Source organism: Pistacia vera, unplaced genomic scaffold (genome assembly GCF_008641045.1).
Source record: "Pistacia vera cultivar Batoury unplaced genomic scaffold, PisVer_v2 Contig283, whole genome shotgun sequence".
Classification (NCBI taxonomy): Eukaryota; Viridiplantae; Streptophyta; class Magnoliopsida; order Sapindales; family Anacardiaceae; genus Pistacia; species Pistacia vera.
Genome location: NW_022196094.1, coordinates 841,667 through 860,544, shown reverse-complemented (window position 1 = coordinate 860,544; position 18,878 = coordinate 841,667). Strand labels below are relative to the sequence as shown.

Here is an 18,878-nt window from a genome sequence, read left to right as displayed (position 1 = left end):
CGAATAGTCTGTCAGTTATAAAAAATAAATTTTTGATACATATCATATTACCTCATTAATGATTAAAGTATTTAATTAAAAAGCTTTTAACAACATATAATTTATTAACTTGTGTGATATTTTGATATCATTTTTTTCAAAAATAATTTTTATATATGCACTAAAATGATTAATATCTAACTCGATCTAAGTTAATTATACAAATTCACATTAACCAAACTTAAATTGTGTGTCTATGTCTATTTAAGAAATATAATTGGTATGAAATTGATAATTAAAATTGATAATATTATCATTTATATGACACTTTTTTTATTATTATTATTATTATTATTATTATTATTATTATTATTATTATTATTATTATTATATAATCAATAAAAAGATATCTTTCAACAATAAAAATTAAATATAAAATATGGTTGAAGAGAAGGAATCATTAATTAGATGCAATAATTAGATAGCTTAAAAAATAATTAGATATTGTTGTATTATGAGTTTGTTACAATAATACATTATTTTTATTTATAATTTATTCATAATTTTCAATTATTGAATTTTTTTATCCAAAAATTATCAATAATAATTTATTTGTATGCATGAGTTTATAGAAATAATATGTCTGATACGTTAACAAATACCAATATAAAATGGTGCATTTTTATTATTTTGTATATTTATTATTCATATTAAAAAGGAATTATAAATTTATAATGTTATCTTTGTTCAAATATTGGATTAATTAACGAATTGGATATCAATTAATGCATAAAACAATTGATATATATAGAGAAACACTAAATACATAGACAAAAATTAATCAACAAAGTTGATCAGTTAACACAATGCAACACTTTCATTTATATGGTTTTAAACCATTTAATAATTTGTATTAATTATTATTATTCAATTCAATTAACATTAATCACTTCACTTAATTAATTAATTAATCCATCTTCAAACCACAAAATAATAATCAAACCAAATCATCAAACACCATATTACACGTACAATAACAACTATTTTTCATACCCCCAAAAGTTCATCTCCCCCCGCAAAGAAAGCTGATTAATTTGATGACTTGCATCTTCAAATCTCACCCCTTTCGTCGTGGAATCGTCAGAAACCAACCGGTCGAGCATTGTCCAATCGGTCAAGCCGCCTTGATCATCTCTCGCCGCCACAACCATATGATGAGGTGTGGGTTCACAAGTCCCAACTTCTAGCCCCGGCTCACAACTTTGGTGGTGATGGTACCTAAGGCTCTCATTGCCACTCTCGCCACCATCGCGACTAGGGTTTGACATGAGTTGCTTCACCATCGGCGAGTCCGAGGGGAGATTTGAGAAGTTTGGGACTAGGGTTTGGGACTGGAAAAGAGAGTATTGAGGAGGTGTGGGGATGGGGTAATGTAGGGCAAGTTCAGCTGGTTTGTTGAGTTCAAATGATTGTTGTTGATTGTGGTGTTGGCGAATTAGGTATTGGCTTTCTCTGTGGATGAAGCGAGAGTGATTAGGGTTTGATGAATTGTTGAGTTGATGATGATGGTGATGGTGATCAGAGGACGCTGAGTTCATGTTTGAGTTTTCGTTCCCGACTTTGAATAAGTTCTTCTTCTTGAACACCCTGCATACCACCCACCCATCTTCCTGCAAACCAATTATTTTTTTTAACGTATGTATGAAGAACATATACAAAGACATCTGAAAATATTAACAAAACTATTTTTCAATTTTAATACCTAAGTGATATTGAGAAGATTCTAATAATTGTTAATGGCAATAGCATGATAAAAATAATATTAGATATACGAAGTAACATGAATAAAGTAAATTAGTAAGCATATATTTTTAATTTATTGAAAAATATTAACTTAAATACTATCTAGAAGATTAATTATAATAACATCAGAGTACAAGGCTCAATCAATATAAGTTTAATTTTGTATTAGTTTTCGGAATATGATCAAACAGAAAATTCAATGTTTTATAGTAAAAAATTGTGAATAAAGAATGTCTCATCAAGGGAAAACTGCTCTCTATCTTTTCTTGCGCATAAAAATGTGATATATTAAATTGCTTTATTATTCAAATATACATGAAACTATTTATTTGGAATGGCTTTTTCTATCAATGGAATCTTCTACCCTCGTTACTTATATCTCGTAATATAAAATATTTTAATTAAGCAATTACTATATAAACCACGTGATTAATCATTTAATTAAATAATTAATTAGTTAAGAGAGACTACTTACACTGAGGTTTCCTTGGGCATCATCACCATCTTCAAGTCGATATTCATGCATGATCCAATCAGTTTTCTGGCCATGGGGAGCTCTTCCTCTGTAGAAAACTAGGGTTTTCCTCATTCCAATTTTCTTGTAGCTGTTTCTTATGCACTTGTCTCTCCCAGTTGCCTTCCAAAATCCCGCGTTCGTTGCTCGGTTCGTTCTCGATCCCGTCGGGTACTTCCTGTCCTTGTGACTGAAAAAATACCACTCGTTTTGTGGCGTGGATCCAATCTTGCATCTCTCTGAACATTCATACCAAGAAAAATATATTGAACCAAAATCCTTATTCATATGCAGTTTTTGAAGCATTTTGTTGAATAATATAATAAAATTTCTACCTTTAAAAATAGATTAAATTGATATTCTTCTAATTTTATAATAGAAGAATCGAAGAGAACAATAAATTGTAGTTATGCTTCTTAATTCTGAGGCATGGGATGGTTAATTAATTTAATGTTCAGGAGGTGTTTTAGCCCTTAAATTCTTCCTTAAATTAAGAGATCAAGATCCAAATCTTCGATCACTGCATTAAATTGAAGGTTGACTAATGAACAGAAGAAATTCAAACCCAAATCTAATTAAATTATTACTCTAGGTATAGAATTCCCGTGGAGAAGACGGATCTGTGAAGAGGTCAATGATTTCAACTGAATTGTAATTGTTTATTTGTAAGAGATAAACTATATACTAAATTAGAAAATAGAAATATTCCCAGACGTAACAATTTTTGACTTAAAAATTATTATAAAAAAAAAAATAAAACAAACTTCTGAATATCGAATAAGGTCAAGAATTGCACGAGTGGACAGCGGTCAATCTAAAAATAATTTGGAACTGCACAAATAATACAAAGTGAATCCATAATTTTAAATAAAATTTATATATATTATATATATATAATATTCTAGCAGATCAAAGCCATGTAAATTCTTTAATTTCCAGTTCAAATTAATGTTTCTTGTGCAAACAAATTTTCAAGTTGTTTATGTAGTTTTTAGTAAGATATATGCATTAGGAAGATTAATTTTATTGTATACACTTAAATATTGAAAATTAAATAGAGAGAAATTTCATATATATATATTTTTTTTTTACTCGTATATGTGTATATATTAATATGTATGTATGTATATATGCATATAAATAAATGAAAAATAAAAAGAAATCAAGAAAAAAAATCTTTAGATTTTTCATCATTTTGGTTTAACCATAGATCATTTGATCTTTTAAATTTCTAAAAATTCATTCACTTTAAAATTTTTAAATAAGTATAATTAAATTGAGAAACACACCAAAAAAACAAGATAACTAATCAAGCTTAATACTTCATTAATTTTGCAAATTATGTGATGAAATGATAGTCAGCATGTATGAAATTAAAATGAATATTAATCATACTAACCTTGCAACTCCCAAGGCTCCATCTTGTTCAAGTCCACTTCTCTAATCACCTCCATCTCAAACTTCTGAAACGACACCTTCTTCCTCAAGTAGTAATGCAGCAACTCTTCATCCGTCGGATGAAACCTGAACCCCGGTGGCACACCGCCGCTCGAAGTCGCCATCTCAAAACTCTTCACTACTTCAACAATAACAGTATCAAAACTTAGACCTAATTTTTTTCTATAGCTTCAAGTTATAATTATTCTTAAGCAAGCAATCAAGCTAGCTCTTGAAATAAATATGAAGAGAATAGAAAGAGAAAGAGAAGAGGGAGGGAGTTGTGTCAACGGGGGGAAGGAGGATTAAGAGGGGAAATTGAGAAGCGGGGGAGAAAGTTGACGGCCGGTGACTACGGCGGAGGGGATGGTTAAAGCTATCGTAAAAAGCAAGTATAAGGATGGTATTATTGTGCATTGTTTAGTGAATGGGAGATTTCTTTCTCTACATGCCTTTCGCGGAGCGTGGGAATTAAGACTCTTAATTAGATGTCTTTCTATCTAGAGACTCTTAATTATATGATTAAAATGTGTTAATGTATATTTGAGACAAAACTTTGGGAAGAGCATGCATGGTTTATTGTTTCAATGGGTTAACCCTAAGCATACTTAGCTAAAGTAGTGTTGAAAATTAAAAAATTTGCTATAATAATTGCGCTTAGTTGTCAAGTTTTTTATCTCTGTATTTTAGATTATTGTATGATAATTTTGTTTTAGAATTTTTTTCTAAGAAAAAGGAAAAAAAGACACCCCAAGATGATATATTTGCATGTAATAAGAGTAGTATATATATATATATAGAACAAATCTCTTCTTTAAAAAAGATTATGAAATTTTAAATATGAAAAAGGGCAATTACTCCTCAATTTTGAAAAAAAAAATTCAATAAATAATTTTCAATTATCTATTTTAAGTGGAAAGTTTTTGAAGTTTGTAGGTATACAAACTTACCGTCAATTTAATACTTCTTTTCCATATACATGTCATTTATCATTTGTATTTCCTTTTTTAAGAATACAGGTTTGAATAAAATTTAAACTCAAAAACTAATTCAAAGACGGAGAAAATTTAACCACATATATAATTATATATACATCATAATAATTTATCTAATTAGTAACGGAAGATAAATACAACTTTTAACAAAATTAAAATCGGATATTGCATATGCAGAGAAAGATACACTAAATATTTAATAGAAAAAGTGATAGATATATTAGTTTTTCTTTCTTACTTAAAAAAAAAAAAAAAGAGGATGATGAAGATGAAGAAATTGTATGTATTAATGGAAGTGTTCAACCACGCGCTGCAGATACACTAGGAGTGGCATTTGTAATGTGTAATTAATTTATAGTTTAATTGAAATATTAAAAGGAATAAATGATCCCGAGAAAATAAGAAATAATATTTAATTATGGGATATTTGATTGTTCTCAAAGCAAGTGCTTGGAAAAACAGCTACTAAATTTCTCGGGATTTTCACTTCCAATTGGACGGCTTAAATTTTATATGCTTTTATAATAAATATAAATTAATAAACCCAATTAGTTCATACTAATTTCGATAATCCAATTGGATTAGACTTTAATAAATTAGATTAAATTAGTTTTAATTTTAATTTAATTTATCACAACAGTTGGAGTCGCAGTCGCCATTGCTAGCTATTTCTTTGCTAAGGGTTGCACATGTGGGGGTGACGTTGAGAGCTTTCAGATTAATTTCCTTGATTCATTTACAAGCTTTCTTTCTGTTTAATTTGTTTTATATTAATGTTAATTATATTATCCTTTTATGATCAATTGAACTTTCTTAAGACATCGCATCGGTACCAATACTCGAACAATTGATGATATGTAATTTCATATTCATGATGTAAATATTCGTAATATAAAATACATAATATTGTAAAAATATTGAGGATTAAGATTTATATTTTTCAAATCCTCGATCATACAATATTTTATTAGAAAAAAAAAAAAAAGATAAAGATGACATTAAATCTCGAAGAACGCTGTGAGTTTTATCTTTCTAGTTTCTAGAAGAAAAAACCTAATACATAAGAGCTAAGAAGTTAGGATTAGGAAGCAATGAAATTGGAAAATGTGTGTTAAGTAATGACTAATAAGATTGATGAAATATATTATAATGTTATAACGTGATATTGGTAAAGATACTAAGGGTAAGTAGTATTTGAAATATATACTTACAATATATATTAAATAATAGAATAAAACTATATTTATTGTACATTTATTTTTATTATTTTTCAAGAATATCGACGATGTGAATTATTATATTGAAGAAAAGAAAAATAAGATGTAATACAGAGAAGCCAAAAAAAGAAAAAGATGGCAATATATTGGGTTAGAAAGCAAAGAAATTGCATTATATATTAAGTAATAACTAACCCGTGAGTAGCCTAGTTGGTTAGGACGAATTGAGAATTGTGTGGATAGACACACAGTTTTTGATTCGATTCCTCATCTAAGAGTTCGAGATTTAAGTGAGAAGTTGTGGTGGTAGATTGCTGCGTTGTCTCCCGCTAGGATCAGTTAAGGTGCGTGTATAACAATCTCCCCCAATGATCAGTATCAGGTATAATAGTCTCCCCCGAAGATCAATATCAATAGAGGTGCTCAAGGTGCACATAATTAAGCTGTTATGCGAATAATGTTCAAATCATCTTTAGAGACCATGCGAAATTCCAACTTACCGTTTTGATTAATGTTATTCTTTCTCAATGATATAATGTTTGAAATACTTTTTTTTTATTTTATTATAAAAAAAATTGCCAAAAATGGGATGCCATTCAACCCATTAATTATACGTATACTCTAGGATATCACCCGAAAAAAAAAAAAAGAAAAAAAAATTTGAGAAGGGTAACATTTCTCACTGTTATCATAAAAGAAAACTTGTAATATAAAATCAATTTATTATTATGAATGTCAGCAGCAATCCGGTATCGAAAAAGATCACAAATCTATTGGTTTGAAATTATGATAAATAGTAATTAATGAATGTGTGCTTAATATCATATAATTAAATTAAAAGATCTTTGAATGAAGCCGTAGTTGAGCTGATATTTTGGTACACTATATACTAAAATATTATACATATGACCAATGAGAAATGAATACTTAATTAGCATGTACTCCACATGGCAATCTTCATCTAATTAAATCCAGTTCATGAACAGTAACACACTATATATTATTATTTTATCTTAATTTTTTTTCATTATCCATCTTTTAGATGTGTAAACACTTCAGTTTTATTGGATATGATTTATACTTTTCTTAGCTTGGACGAATTATCGGCTTACGTTGAATCATTCAAGGGTCTTGCTCATTCACGGTGAGCTCGATTAGTAATTAGGTTTAAAATTAATTTGCTAATATTTGGGTTTAGGGCAGGTTAGATCGGGTAAGCCCAAATGGAATTAGATGTTTTATTATGTGCATATTGTAACAGTGAGAAGACTAGAGTGAAAAATAGAGAGCAAAAGTAAATTGTCGTCATTTATATTGTATTTGTTACAGCTTTTTGATACTCAATAAAAAATTATATGCTTGAATGTTGGACGTAATTCTTTTATTGGATCAAATCAAAGTAAATCATATGTTCTCTTTACTTTTTTGTTTTCTTTCTTGTGTGTTTTTAGTTGTGGTTTCAACAGGTTTGTATTATGTTTATCATGATATTTATAATATTCAAGATTTTTTCAAGTTAAAACTTGTAATATGTTTACGAAAATTCTATAGTTTATTATATTACTATATTAATTGAAGAGTTATATATATCAACATTTATTATATTACTTCGTCAATTATATTAATTACCTTAAATATTTATAAGAGGTAACTCAAATGATCAAATCTGTAGTTTGATCCCACATAATATACGATTTTAATCGGCTTACGGGCAACCTTCTTTGAAGATTAAGATTTTAAGGTTCAACAAGTGAATTCAGACTCACAAAACAAATTTAGAAAATTTTTGGATTAAAAAAAAGTTACCCGTAAATAACTTCCTATCAATACTTGGGAGTTACGTAGTATTTGCTAATACTTTCTCCGTTTTATATTAATTGACATTTTATAGTATTTTTTTGCCAAAATAAAAGTCGTTTGACTACTTAAGCCTCTTTCTCTTTCTCGACGAATTCCCCTGTCCTCTCTATTCCACTTCTTCTCTACCCTTATCTCCTCTCTCTTTCTCCATCTCTGCCCCTTATCTCCTCTCTCTCTTTCTTTTTCAAATGCAGGTGAAGAGCAATCGAAGAATCAAAATTTTCCCATGGTAATTTCAGTAAAAGCAATGCTACTGAAGAATGCACACCAAATTCATGCACCGAATGGCGTTACGTCATCTTGTTTTCTTAAAAAAAAAAATTTATAATTAATTGGCAGTCATGATGATGTCACATCATTCGATGTGCATTATTTGATAACTGTCTTATTTTTCTTTCAGTGAAAGAGTCAGTATAAAGAGGTAGAATTTTGTTTTCTTAAAAATTATGCAGGCCTTAAAACGTCACTTAATATGAATAGGAGGGAGTATATTTTAGCTCGTTTTATTTAATTATTTCCTTCTGTCATTGGGATGAGAACAAATTATGGGGAAAATGAAAGAAGACTAACGAGTTTAGTATATAATATGAGTTGAGTGATAAAATTGTGATCATTCATAGGCTCTACTAATACGAGGTTTAATATAGTATCAAATTACGTGATGATGTTTGTACTTTTGTTCATCTATATTAGGGTTAGTCTAACAACTTAATCTTATAACATTTTTTTTATAATTTTTAATGTGACAGTTTATACTAGTTTATAAATGAGTCTTGTCTATTTGTATAAATCTCGTTTACTTATTTTATGAATTGATCAATGATGAGATATCACGTCAAAGATTGTGAGAGAAAATTATAAATCTAACATTATTGTTAATGTTATTAGTGAATTTCTTTCTCATCCGCAAATTAAAGCATAATATATAGAATTAAAACTAAAATATTATATCTCTTTATGTATAATATTTATGGATTCTTAAACTCAAATTGCGAAGATTCAATCGTTTAGAAAGATGCATGGAACTAATATTGGGATTAGAAATCGGGGGTTCATGATTTTGACTTAGAAAGGAAAATTAATTAAATATGTTTGAAAGTTGAATGGTCAAAACAAAAATTGTGCTAATTTTGGTAATATTTTATGTTGGAAGCCAACTGTTCACAATAATTGGTAACGTAAACCGGCTTTCTAAGCTACCTTATTATTGCATCTAATTAATGATCCCTTCCCTTTAATCATATTTTATATTACATCAGAATCAGTTCTCATGTAATTTATTTTTATTTGTTAATTAATTTTGCTCAAAGATTGACTCCCTCATAGTTCATTGATTCGTGTTTACAGTTCAATCACATATTCTTTTAGTAGTTTATCGTCTTATAATAAATTTAATTATAAAAACTGTGTGAAAGAACCATGACTAGTATTGTTATTTAATTATAAAAATCCTCCAGTAGTTATATAAATAACATAAATCCCTCCATCGTTAATTTTTTGTGTTGAAATAAATAATAGTAGGGCAATTACATATGGGTCCGTTTGGTTCTTTATTTTTTACCCTATTCCCAATCCTATTTTCAAAATAATTGTTTGTTTTACTATTTTGGAAATACTATTATTTTATTTAATTCTTTTAGTCCCCTTAAATTTATTAATTTAACTAAACACCCTCAGAAAAAAGTTTAAAAATTAACAAAAACAACCCCACTCACCCCATAGTTTCTAGATTCTGATAACCACCATCGGTGGTGGCCAGAATTTGTCACAACGGCTTAAAAACGATTGAAACTGGTCATTAATTCGTCGCTCTGGTCTTTCTAGCTAGGGCTGTGCAAAAAAAACCGATAACCGAACCGAACCGAATCTGAATTTTCGGGTACCCGAAAATTCGGGTCGGTTTCGGGTAATTTTTATAAGATGGCCGAATTTTTGGTTCAGATATCGGTTATTTAATTTAAGATAACCGGGTATCCCGTTTTATTAAAAAAAAAAAAAAAACAGTTTTTAAATTTTTTTTTTTTACTTTCAATTTTCAAAGGGCTAAAGCCCCAAATAGGCAAATACATTGCCCTAAAATTTCAGCCCATCAGCGTCACTGCGTCAGCCGTCAGGTCCCGCACTTTGCTCTCATCTCTCTCAAATTCTCTAGTCTCCACTCTCCAGTACGTTTGTGGACTGATGTTGAAGATCATATTTTCTTTACAGTTAATAAGTATCATGAAATTCTTTTTATCAATAATTCTGCTTTAGTTTGTCTTCGGATAACCCTTCATCCTTCTGTTTTAACTCTGATTTTTGCTTCTTGTGTCTGGAAATGCTGCCCTCTGTGTGTCGTTCCTAACTTTTTCCAATTTTTTATTTGTTTTCAATATATTTTGTTTTTATTTATGGAGCTTTAACTAATTTATGGGAAAATTAAAGGCGATATGCTATATCCAACCCTCTCTTTTGCTTAACTTTCTTTTAGTTAATTTATTTTAATTATTTTGTGCCAAAAGTAAAGATCATGAAACCCTCATGATCATTATTATTAGGGAAAAAAATTTCTAAATAAAAAGGAAACTTATCCTGGACCTTTAAGAGATTCTTAAAGGATGGAAATAAAAAAGAAACATCAGCGTGTTGTGCCCATATGTTAGCTTGTTGGTGAAGTGCATAGAATTGTTTTATGTGTTGGTGCTTAATTAATTAATTAATTCTCCACTGAAATTTTCTTCTTAAGACTTCAAGGTACTGCAAAAATTCTCCACATTCGGCTTCAGTCTACTTCCTTTCACATACTTCTTTGCTGCTGCTTCTTCAATTGTAAAATTATTGAATGAAATACCCCAATGGAATTGTATCTTGTAAAAAATTAAAATTCATGATGAATTTTAATCAAATTCGGGTCATAAAACCGGGTATCCGGTTTTTGACCCGAATATTCGGGTACCCGCAAACCAGGCATTCTAAAAACCGGTTCGGTTTGCGGGTACCTTTTTAAGGGTACCCGAATATTCGGGTACCCAATTTGTTGTCTAAACCGGTTCGGGTACTCGGTTTTGCACAGCCCTATTTCTAGCAGCGACAACCAAAGAAATGACCGTCGTTGACTATCAACGATGGCCATATCTTTGGCCATCTTTGGCGACCAGATCTGACCTTTTTCGATCGTCGACGGCTAGATCTGGTCGTATATCTTGCCTTTTTTGACTAAATCCGTGGTGGATCTAGCTGGAAAATGCCAGATCGATGCACGACCGGCCAGATCCGACTGGTCTGCGCTGTAACGCCAGATTCCGATGGTGGTGGCCGGAATCTGGCACTGTAGGTGGGTGGGGGTGTTTTTGTTATTTTACAAAAATTTTATATATTGGTGTGTTTAGTTAAATTAGCAAACCTATGAGGTTTTTTTTGTTAATTTTTAAATTTTACGTCCTAATAATCACCCTACTCAACTATCTAATACTATTTCTAAAATCCTATCCAAAATAACAAACCAAACGGGCCCTCTTCATTAATTCATTCAATTATAAAATCTAATGGTGTACTAACTACTCATGAACTATATTAATATTTTGTTATTTTTAAAATTTAAGGGGGATTTTGTTATTTAATTAAACCTCAGGAGTTGGGAAAACTCTTTAGTTTTAATGAAAACTAATGTATATTTATATTAAAAAAAAAAATTACATATGTTCTTAAAGTATTCTAATTTTTATATGTTATTATTAACTAAATCTCACTTTTAATTTATTTTATAACATTTTTTTCTTGAGAAAAAAGTGTCTTTTATTAATAGAAATTATTAAAAAAAAAAAAAGGTATATTTATTGACTAAACGAATGTATGTTAAATAATCGAAATATCAATTTATTGATATGAATAAATTACTTTTTTTTCGAATTTCAAATAAAAGTGGCATATGAACGATAATAGTCTCACTTTTAATAATCAAATTTCGTACTATTTATATTTCTTAATAAGTCATAGATGCAGAATTTTAGCTTGGTTGATGTGAATTTGTATAATTAATTTTTTCAAATTTTTATGCATATCAGCATAGTACTATATATTATTAATATTTCATCTTCACCTTGGAGTTCGTAATATTGGTGATCTTCATCTGATCAACAGGTGGATTATCCTTAATTAGTATTCAATTTGTTAATTAATTCAATATTTAAACAAGATAACACTATAATTCTTATTTTTTATTATTAAATATTACATATACAAAATCATAAAATGCATCATTATATTATTAATTATTTGTTAACATATCACACAATTTATTATATATACTCACACACATACAAATTGATTATTATTGATAACTTTTAGATAATAAAATTTAATTATTGATAATTAATTATAAATAAAAATGTGACATCTAATTATATAACAATACGAATCAACTTGTATAATTAATTTATGTATTATTGGAACAAACTATATCATGTATTTCTACTGTACAATAAATTATTTTGACAAAAGACGTCTTTGATAGACTCATTGATGAATTTATATGTTAAACCATAAGTTATACAATTGATTTAGATATATTATCAGATCAAATAATATTTAATTTGTAATTTTTACTATGATGCCCTTTTTTATAAGTCTATATATCATTTGATATTATATATTAAGGTATACATTTTTTTGACTTTTGCAATGAGAGAATAGAAGTTACAAATTATTAGGGGTGGGCAGAATTTTAGGGTAGAACTGGAATCGACAGGTACTTGGTGTTGGTTCCGGTTCATACCTGAAATCGGTTATAACATGGTATGTTCTGGTTCAAAAAAATTAGAATTTATAATGTGCATTCTAGTTTCGGTTCCAAAACAAAGGAACCAGGAACTGAGATTAAATTGATATAATATTAAAGAATGGGGGTTTTTATATATTTTGCATATGGAGGGGTTTTTTTTAACATTTTACATATCATATAAATATATAAGAAAAATTTGGTTTTTTTATCTTACTATCAAAAATCTTATTAATTTTCATTAAAAGATCAGTTTTTAAAAATATTCTAATTAATATTTAAGTTTCACTTATTACTTGATTAAGAATTAATACACATTAATACATTTATGTTAAATAATAGCGTTTAAATGTTTATTATCGGTGAAAACAAACAAACAAATACTTTTAATCAAGCATCAAACATCAAGTAAATATAAACAAATATATTATTTAATGTTTTGCACTTAATTGTTAGGGGTGTAATTGTAATTTTATAAGGGTTTATTTGTCTTTTTTAAAAAAAAAAATAGGGGGTCATTGATACTTTCTAGGGTACCTAGAGCCAGAATCGACGGTTCCGGTTCCAATTCCAAATCAAAGGAACCAGCCGGTTCTGGTTCCGGTTCCTTTGATTTTGGATGGGTACCCGGACCCGCTCACCCCTACAAATTGTTTAAACCAACCATGATTTGTTGTTAACTTTAACGGAAAATGATAAGAAGACTTAGACTTCCTTGATTTTTTTTTTTTTTTTATATTTTTTACCCTCAGTTCTTAAATTTAAAAAAAAAAAAAAAAGAACTATACCAATTTTTTTAAGAAAATTGAAAAAAAATTAAAAATTTTAATTGAAATGAAAAAATAAATTTTTAGAAAGCTCTTTTTATTTATTTATTTTTTTTCCATTTTTAGTAATTTCAATTTATTTTTCTAAGAAATAATTTAAATTTATACAATTATTGGTTTTGCTCTTGTATTAAGTTAAATCTAGCTCTGATAATCTATTCTCCCATTGAAATTTTGTGACCAGCTTGTACCCAAACTAAATTGTTCCCATCGATGAATATATATTAAGAACTAACAATTATATCTAATCACCAATAACCTTTGGATCATGACAGATGATTATAATCAGTTGAGATTGTAATCCTTCCCATGTAGATAATAATGTCACTAAGGATGCTAATAAAGGATATGACCCATTGACTAAAGTGTGATCATATGTTAATCTCTTTAGCAAAAAAAAAGTATTCTCATAATGTGATACCCAATTCGAGTAATGTGGTCCACACGAAATTAATTTACACAAAGGAGGGAGAAGGATGATTTGATTTCAAAATCAGACTACTTTATTTGAATAATGGCGGCCTCTTTGATTCAAATCTTGAGGTAAAAGCTACAAAAGAGATAAAGAAAACGGACCCACAAAAAGAAAAGAAATATAGATCTATCATCAAGATTCAAAATATAATAAATCAAATAACCCAATTCAAAATTATGTTTCAAACTAAATTATTATTTTTTTTTTTTTCCATTTTCCAATATTTAACTGAGTCATTAATTCTTTATATAAGGTGACCAAACTCTCTCCATCTCACACTCTAAAGTCTAAACCCATATAACCATGATGAACACCATCTCCGGGAATTCAATATGGCAGGCGCCAGATTTAGCCACCATGGACGAGCACCAAATGTGGAGGAATGCTGCGGGAAGGCTTTCGTCTGACATCAACCAAGTAAGAGTTTCTGAGAGAAACAATTATGAGTATATCGGAAACGACTATGATCATCATCAATTTCGTTACAAAAAACTTTGTTTCAATGAAGTTCCATTGAGGAATTTATCAATGAAGCTGCAACACCAGAGTGCTGATCATAAATGGTACAAGACTCTTCCTCCGGGAGAAATGTTGCCAAGGAATGAGGCTCTTGGAGGCTACATTTTTGTTTGCAACAACGAAACAATGCAAGAAGATCTTCGCCGCCAACTCTTTGGTAAAATTGATCACCTTTCTCTAAGATTTTTGGTCAAGTAAACCACTTAAAATTATTTGTTTTTGAATTATGTTTGTAGGGCTTCCACAAAAATATAAGGATTCTGTAAGGGCAATAACTCCTGGATTGCCTCTTTTTCTTTATAACTATACTGCCCACCAGCTTTATGGAGTTTTTCAGGTTTGTTTGGTAATGTGTAATTAGATTTTAATAACGATTAATATATAGAAAAAAAATTAAAAATAATTTTGTTTTGGAATTTTTGAACATGTTTTATAGCTGGGGATAATTATTTTTCTACAATATTAACAATTAATTTTAATTTTCTATCTTTTTTTATTTATAAATTTAAGGCTGTAAGTTTTGGAGGGTCAAACATTGACCCAACCGCATGGGAAGATAAGAAGTGCAGAGGAGAATCAAGATTTCCAGCCCAGGTAATTTTAATTCTTAATTAAATTTTAATTATTATTACTCTAAGTTAGAACTTGAAATTCAAGGAGATTAATTTAAAAATAATTAATGTATAAAACTTGATCAATTGATTTCAGGTTAGAATTAGAATGAAGAAGAAATGCAAGCCACTGGAAGAAGATGCTTTTAGGCCCATTTTATATCACTATGACGGCCTAAAATTTCGCTTGCAGCTTTCTGTTCCAGAGGTACACTTTGCTTTTGTTTTTTGTTTTTATTTGTATTTTTGTTTTCGTTTTTGTTTTTATTAATGTAAACTTTCCGGTATTTTAAGAGAAATGTGAAAAATACTTTTCTCCTTGATCTATTCTCTTTTTGTATATGTTTTAAAAGGAGATTGAGAAAGTAAAAAAGAGATGATACTTAGCATTTCACATATTTTGAATGTCAATCGAATAATTGTTATTCGTCGGGTGGAGTCAAACTTTAGGATTTGGTTGTGAATAAAAATATTTTGGTCTTATAATATTATTGATTAATGTTTCAATTGGATATATTGCAGGCACTTGCACTGTTGGACTTGTTCAAAGAGGAGGAAATGTAAAGGGTGAAAAGACGACTATATCCTTGACTTAACATTAGTTTTAAAATAAAAATTCATGTAGAAAACCTCTATAAAATATTATTGTTTGGAAATTGTAATACACAAGTTAGAAGTTTATGCCAAAAAAAAAAAAAAAAAAAAAAAAAGGAACAGCACCAGTTAAATTTTTTTTTATTGTTATTTATTTAAAATTTCTTAAGTATATAAAAATTAATATTCATTTTTCTTTTAAGGTTAAAAAATTGGCCAATTTAATTAATATCCCATTTTAAATGTATGTTTATAAAAACTAATTCACAAATAAGGGGGTGTATTTGATGTTATGATAAAAAGAAGTAGCCCCACAATTTGGTTCGTTTAGAGCTTTATTTTGTTGTGTAACTCCACCGTCCGACCTCCGTTTCAAATCATAAGAAGATTATGGAATATCTGGGATAATAACAAATTCATCCCTTAGGTTTGGGAAAAAATGTTGGCTCCAACGAAATTGAAAAAGTGACATTTCAATCCCTGTCAATCTTTGTTGGTTAAATATGATGATTAATGTTGTGAACAAAACAGAGAATTACTGACCTGTTATAACTTGTAACCCATGTGCAATAATTTTGCTAAACCTTACATGAAGGCATACTTTGTTTAGAAACTAGAACCCTGATAGGGTCGATAAGATATGAAAAAAAAAAAAAAAAAAGAAGGCATAAAGAAAGTCACACAACACCAAATTTATGTGGTTCGGCAAAACTTTGCCTACATCCACGGATGTGAGTCAAATGACTAAAATAAAGAATGATAGTAGAAATCTAAAACACTCCCGTTATACCCAAACCCAAATCCAAACCCAAACCCCAAACCCCGTGTACACCTTTCTCTTACATCTTTTTCAACACTGCACTTTATGCACACAAATCCCAAAAGCTGAGATTTTCTTCTTTATTCAATTGCTGTTATTAGTTAACAAGACCTCACAAGTCACGACACTCTCCACCCACAAGCCTGTATATAATCAAAGAAGAAGAGGAGATGAACATATTAATTTTCTTTGGACGAAGAAACTGTCTCAAATCCGGTGCTTACATTGCTGTCAAGCCATTGCAGATTTTCAGGCTTCTTATTCCTCTTATCCACCACAATAAGTTCATGGTGCCATGGCGAATGAATATATTTTGTATCATATAAAGGGACAATACGCTTCCCTTGTCTTTCTTGCACCAAACTGTGAATTCTCAAGGGACAATCATCCATATTCGGGTTGCAATTAGGCAAAGCAAAAACAAAAAATCCAACTTTGAGAAGATTTTTAATAAAAAGTTCATTTGGTAAGTACTTGAGATTATCTTATCCAGAAAGCTTTCTCTGGAAAAGATTCAAGAAGAGAACTTCTCTTGATGACCTCTAGAAGTTCAAGAGATGCAATATTGTAGATTTTTGCACTCTTTGAGCCTGAGAAATGCAATGAGCTTTTCATAGTTACAAAGATCTCAAAATGTACAGAGATTTCTTATATAAGTTGGAAAGGTCATACCAGCGTTGGAACTGAATCTCAAGAGTACCACGAAACATTTTCTGACCAACACTGCTTCAGTCACTCCATTCATAGGATACACCTTGAACATTAATAAATACAGATTATGTAAAAATGCTCTCCAATAAAAAAAGGCACTGATTTTGGGAAAATCTAAGAATAAGTTTATGTAAGTGGAGAAATAATATCTCAAGTGCTTGCAATAAATAGAGTTCCATACTTCCATCAACTTGGGTTTGCTCTCATTCCTTTATTAAATTGAAAAAACAAATAAATAATGAAGAAGAAGAAGAAGATTATTATTAACCTTTTTACATGGATACTGGCCTCTATTTGGAAAACATTAGTTTTACTGGCTGCCAACCTTCAATCCGTTCCAGAGAGTTACTTTCAGTATAGAGCAGTCACCAAAAAAGCTATGATACAACGTTAAACTATTAAGAAAAGCTGTTAGATTAAAATTGTAAATCATAATGGGTTCATACATTACACATATGTAGATGAAAAATCACTATTATCCTCCTCTTCACTAAAAGACGATCCGTGAATCAAAGACAAGATGATCTGACATTCACTTAGTAAAAGTTTTGATATAAAATGATGTCAAATATGATTACATGACTGGATACAAAAAATATATGGCATGCAATCACAGTCTGATGTCATTCCACTCAGGAACAGAATTGCAATTATTGATCATTTGAAAAGAAACTCAAATTTGGCACAATATATGGTGAAGGAGTCGAAATATGTATATATATTTCAGTAATTGCAAATATTGAATTTTGTTGGAGACTCTCTTTCAGTTACCTTTCGACCTCGAAAATCGAGAACTAATAAGGTCAAAAAACAGTGCATGAAAACTTCAAATTTCAAGTATTCTTGTTTCAAAATGCCCTCTCCACTCCTAGGTTCAAAATTTAGAACAAAGAAATGGAATATATCTATGTTTTGGTAAAAACATGGAAATCTTTGACATGCTCGAAATTGGCAAACCCAAAATCGAATGAGATGATTTTCTCATTGGTTCTTCATTTTGAGATCTAAAATAACTCACTTTTGCCTCTAAAGTACTCATCTGAATCACAGAAAAATGTTTCCCGAAACCCTTACACACCCTTCTCTCATATTTCTATTACCACTCCCAATTTATGCCACAAAATCCCAAAATGTGAATTTTCTATCTGTATCTGTGCTCATATAGGACTCCAAACACTTGCTCTTCACCAATACATTTTCTCATGCAACACCACGATTTACAACCTATATATGATCGAAGGATGAACATATTATAACTTTCTTTGGACAAGAAATTGTCTCAAGGTGCCTACATTGCTGCCTTGCTACTGCAGTTTTTCAGGCTTCACATTCCTCTATATCATCAAAATAAGTTCACGGTGCATGGCAACTGAATGGAGCCCCAGTTTCTGAAGCAATGATCTAGTTTGTTGTGGCCTTTAACCCTCTTCAGATTTTCTTCTAATCACACCATGATGTTGTTGTTGGCTAACTCACTAAACAAAGAAAATAAATATGAAAATGACGCAGTTGAAAAAAATTATGTAAAACTGTGATACAGTGTTACAATTCCAATGCAAGTATCTCTCTCAATACTGCAACTTACAAGCAACAATTTGGACCTGTTTCTTCAGGAGAATTCTTGCCATCTATGTCGTTAAGGGAACATGGGCTATTTTGTACTAATCTTCCCTTTTCTTTCTTGCATCAAGCTGTTAGTCATCAAGGGACAGACATCAATATTTCGGTTGCAACTAGGTGAGAACCAACAGAAACCGCAA

At 29.7% G+C, this 18,878-nt stretch overlaps 2 protein-coding genes and 1 long non-coding RNA gene across 3 annotated transcripts; 1 reads left to right on the top strand and 2 right to left on the bottom strand.

Annotated features, from left to right (window-relative positions):
• Positions 1 to 956: 956 nt before the first annotated feature.
• LOC116134187 (protein BEARSKIN2-like) lies at positions 957 to 4,002 on the bottom strand. The gene is made up of 3 exons (XM_031419867.1): positions 3,696 to 4,002; positions 2,258 to 2,535; positions 957 to 1,649 (listed from the first exon to the last, which is right to left on the bottom strand). The coding sequence occupies exons 1-3, from the start codon at positions 3,856 to 3,858 to the stop codon at positions 1,020 to 1,022; spliced, it is 1,071 nt and encodes a 356-aa protein (XP_031275727.1). The 5' UTR covers positions 3,859 to 4,002; the 3' UTR covers positions 957 to 1,019.
• A 10,150-nt stretch (positions 4,003 to 14,152) lies between these two features.
• LOC116134105 (B2 protein-like) lies at positions 14,153 to 15,671 on the top strand. Its single transcript, XM_031419772.1, has 5 exons — positions 14,153 to 14,539; positions 14,619 to 14,719; positions 14,893 to 14,976; positions 15,091 to 15,201; positions 15,516 to 15,671. Exons 1-5 carry the CDS (start codon positions 14,167 to 14,169, stop codon positions 15,555 to 15,557), a joined length of 711 nt encoding a protein of 236 aa, XP_031275632.1. The 5' UTR covers positions 14,153 to 14,166; the 3' UTR covers positions 15,558 to 15,671.
• A 569-nt stretch (positions 15,672 to 16,240) lies between these two features.
• On the bottom strand, positions 16,241 to 17,543 carry LOC116134104. Its single transcript, XR_004128645.1, has 3 exons — positions 17,387 to 17,543; positions 17,080 to 17,161; positions 16,241 to 16,997 (listed from the first exon to the last, which is right to left on the bottom strand). It is a non-coding gene; the product is annotated as an uncharacterized LOC116134104 (long non-coding RNA).
• Positions 17,544 to 18,878: the final 1,335 nt, after the last annotated feature.

Coding starts and splice junctions, on each gene's coding strand:
- LOC116134105 (XM_031419772.1), top strand. CDS start 14,167: ATGATGAACACCATCTCCGGGAATTCAATATGGCAGGCGCCAGATTTA. Junction 14,540..14,618: donor TCTTCGCCGCCAACTCTTTG/GTAAAATTGATC, acceptor TTATGTTTGTAG/GGCTTCCACAAAAATATAAG. Junction 14,720..14,892: donor AGCTTTATGGAGTTTTTCAG/GTTTGTTTGGTA, acceptor TATAAATTTAAG/GCTGTAAGTTTTGGAGGGTC.
- LOC116134187 (XM_031419867.1), bottom strand. CDS start 3,858: ATGGCGACTTCGAGCGGCGGTGTGCCACCGGGGTTCAGGTTTCATCCG. Junction 2,536..3,695: donor GGAGCCTTGGGAGTTGCAAG/GTTAGTATGATT, acceptor ATGAATGTTCAG/AGAGATGCAAGATTGGATCC. Junction 1,650..2,257: donor ATGCCCAAGGAAACCTCAGT/GTAAGTAGTCTC, acceptor ATTGGTTTGCAG/GAAGATGGGTGGGTGGTATG.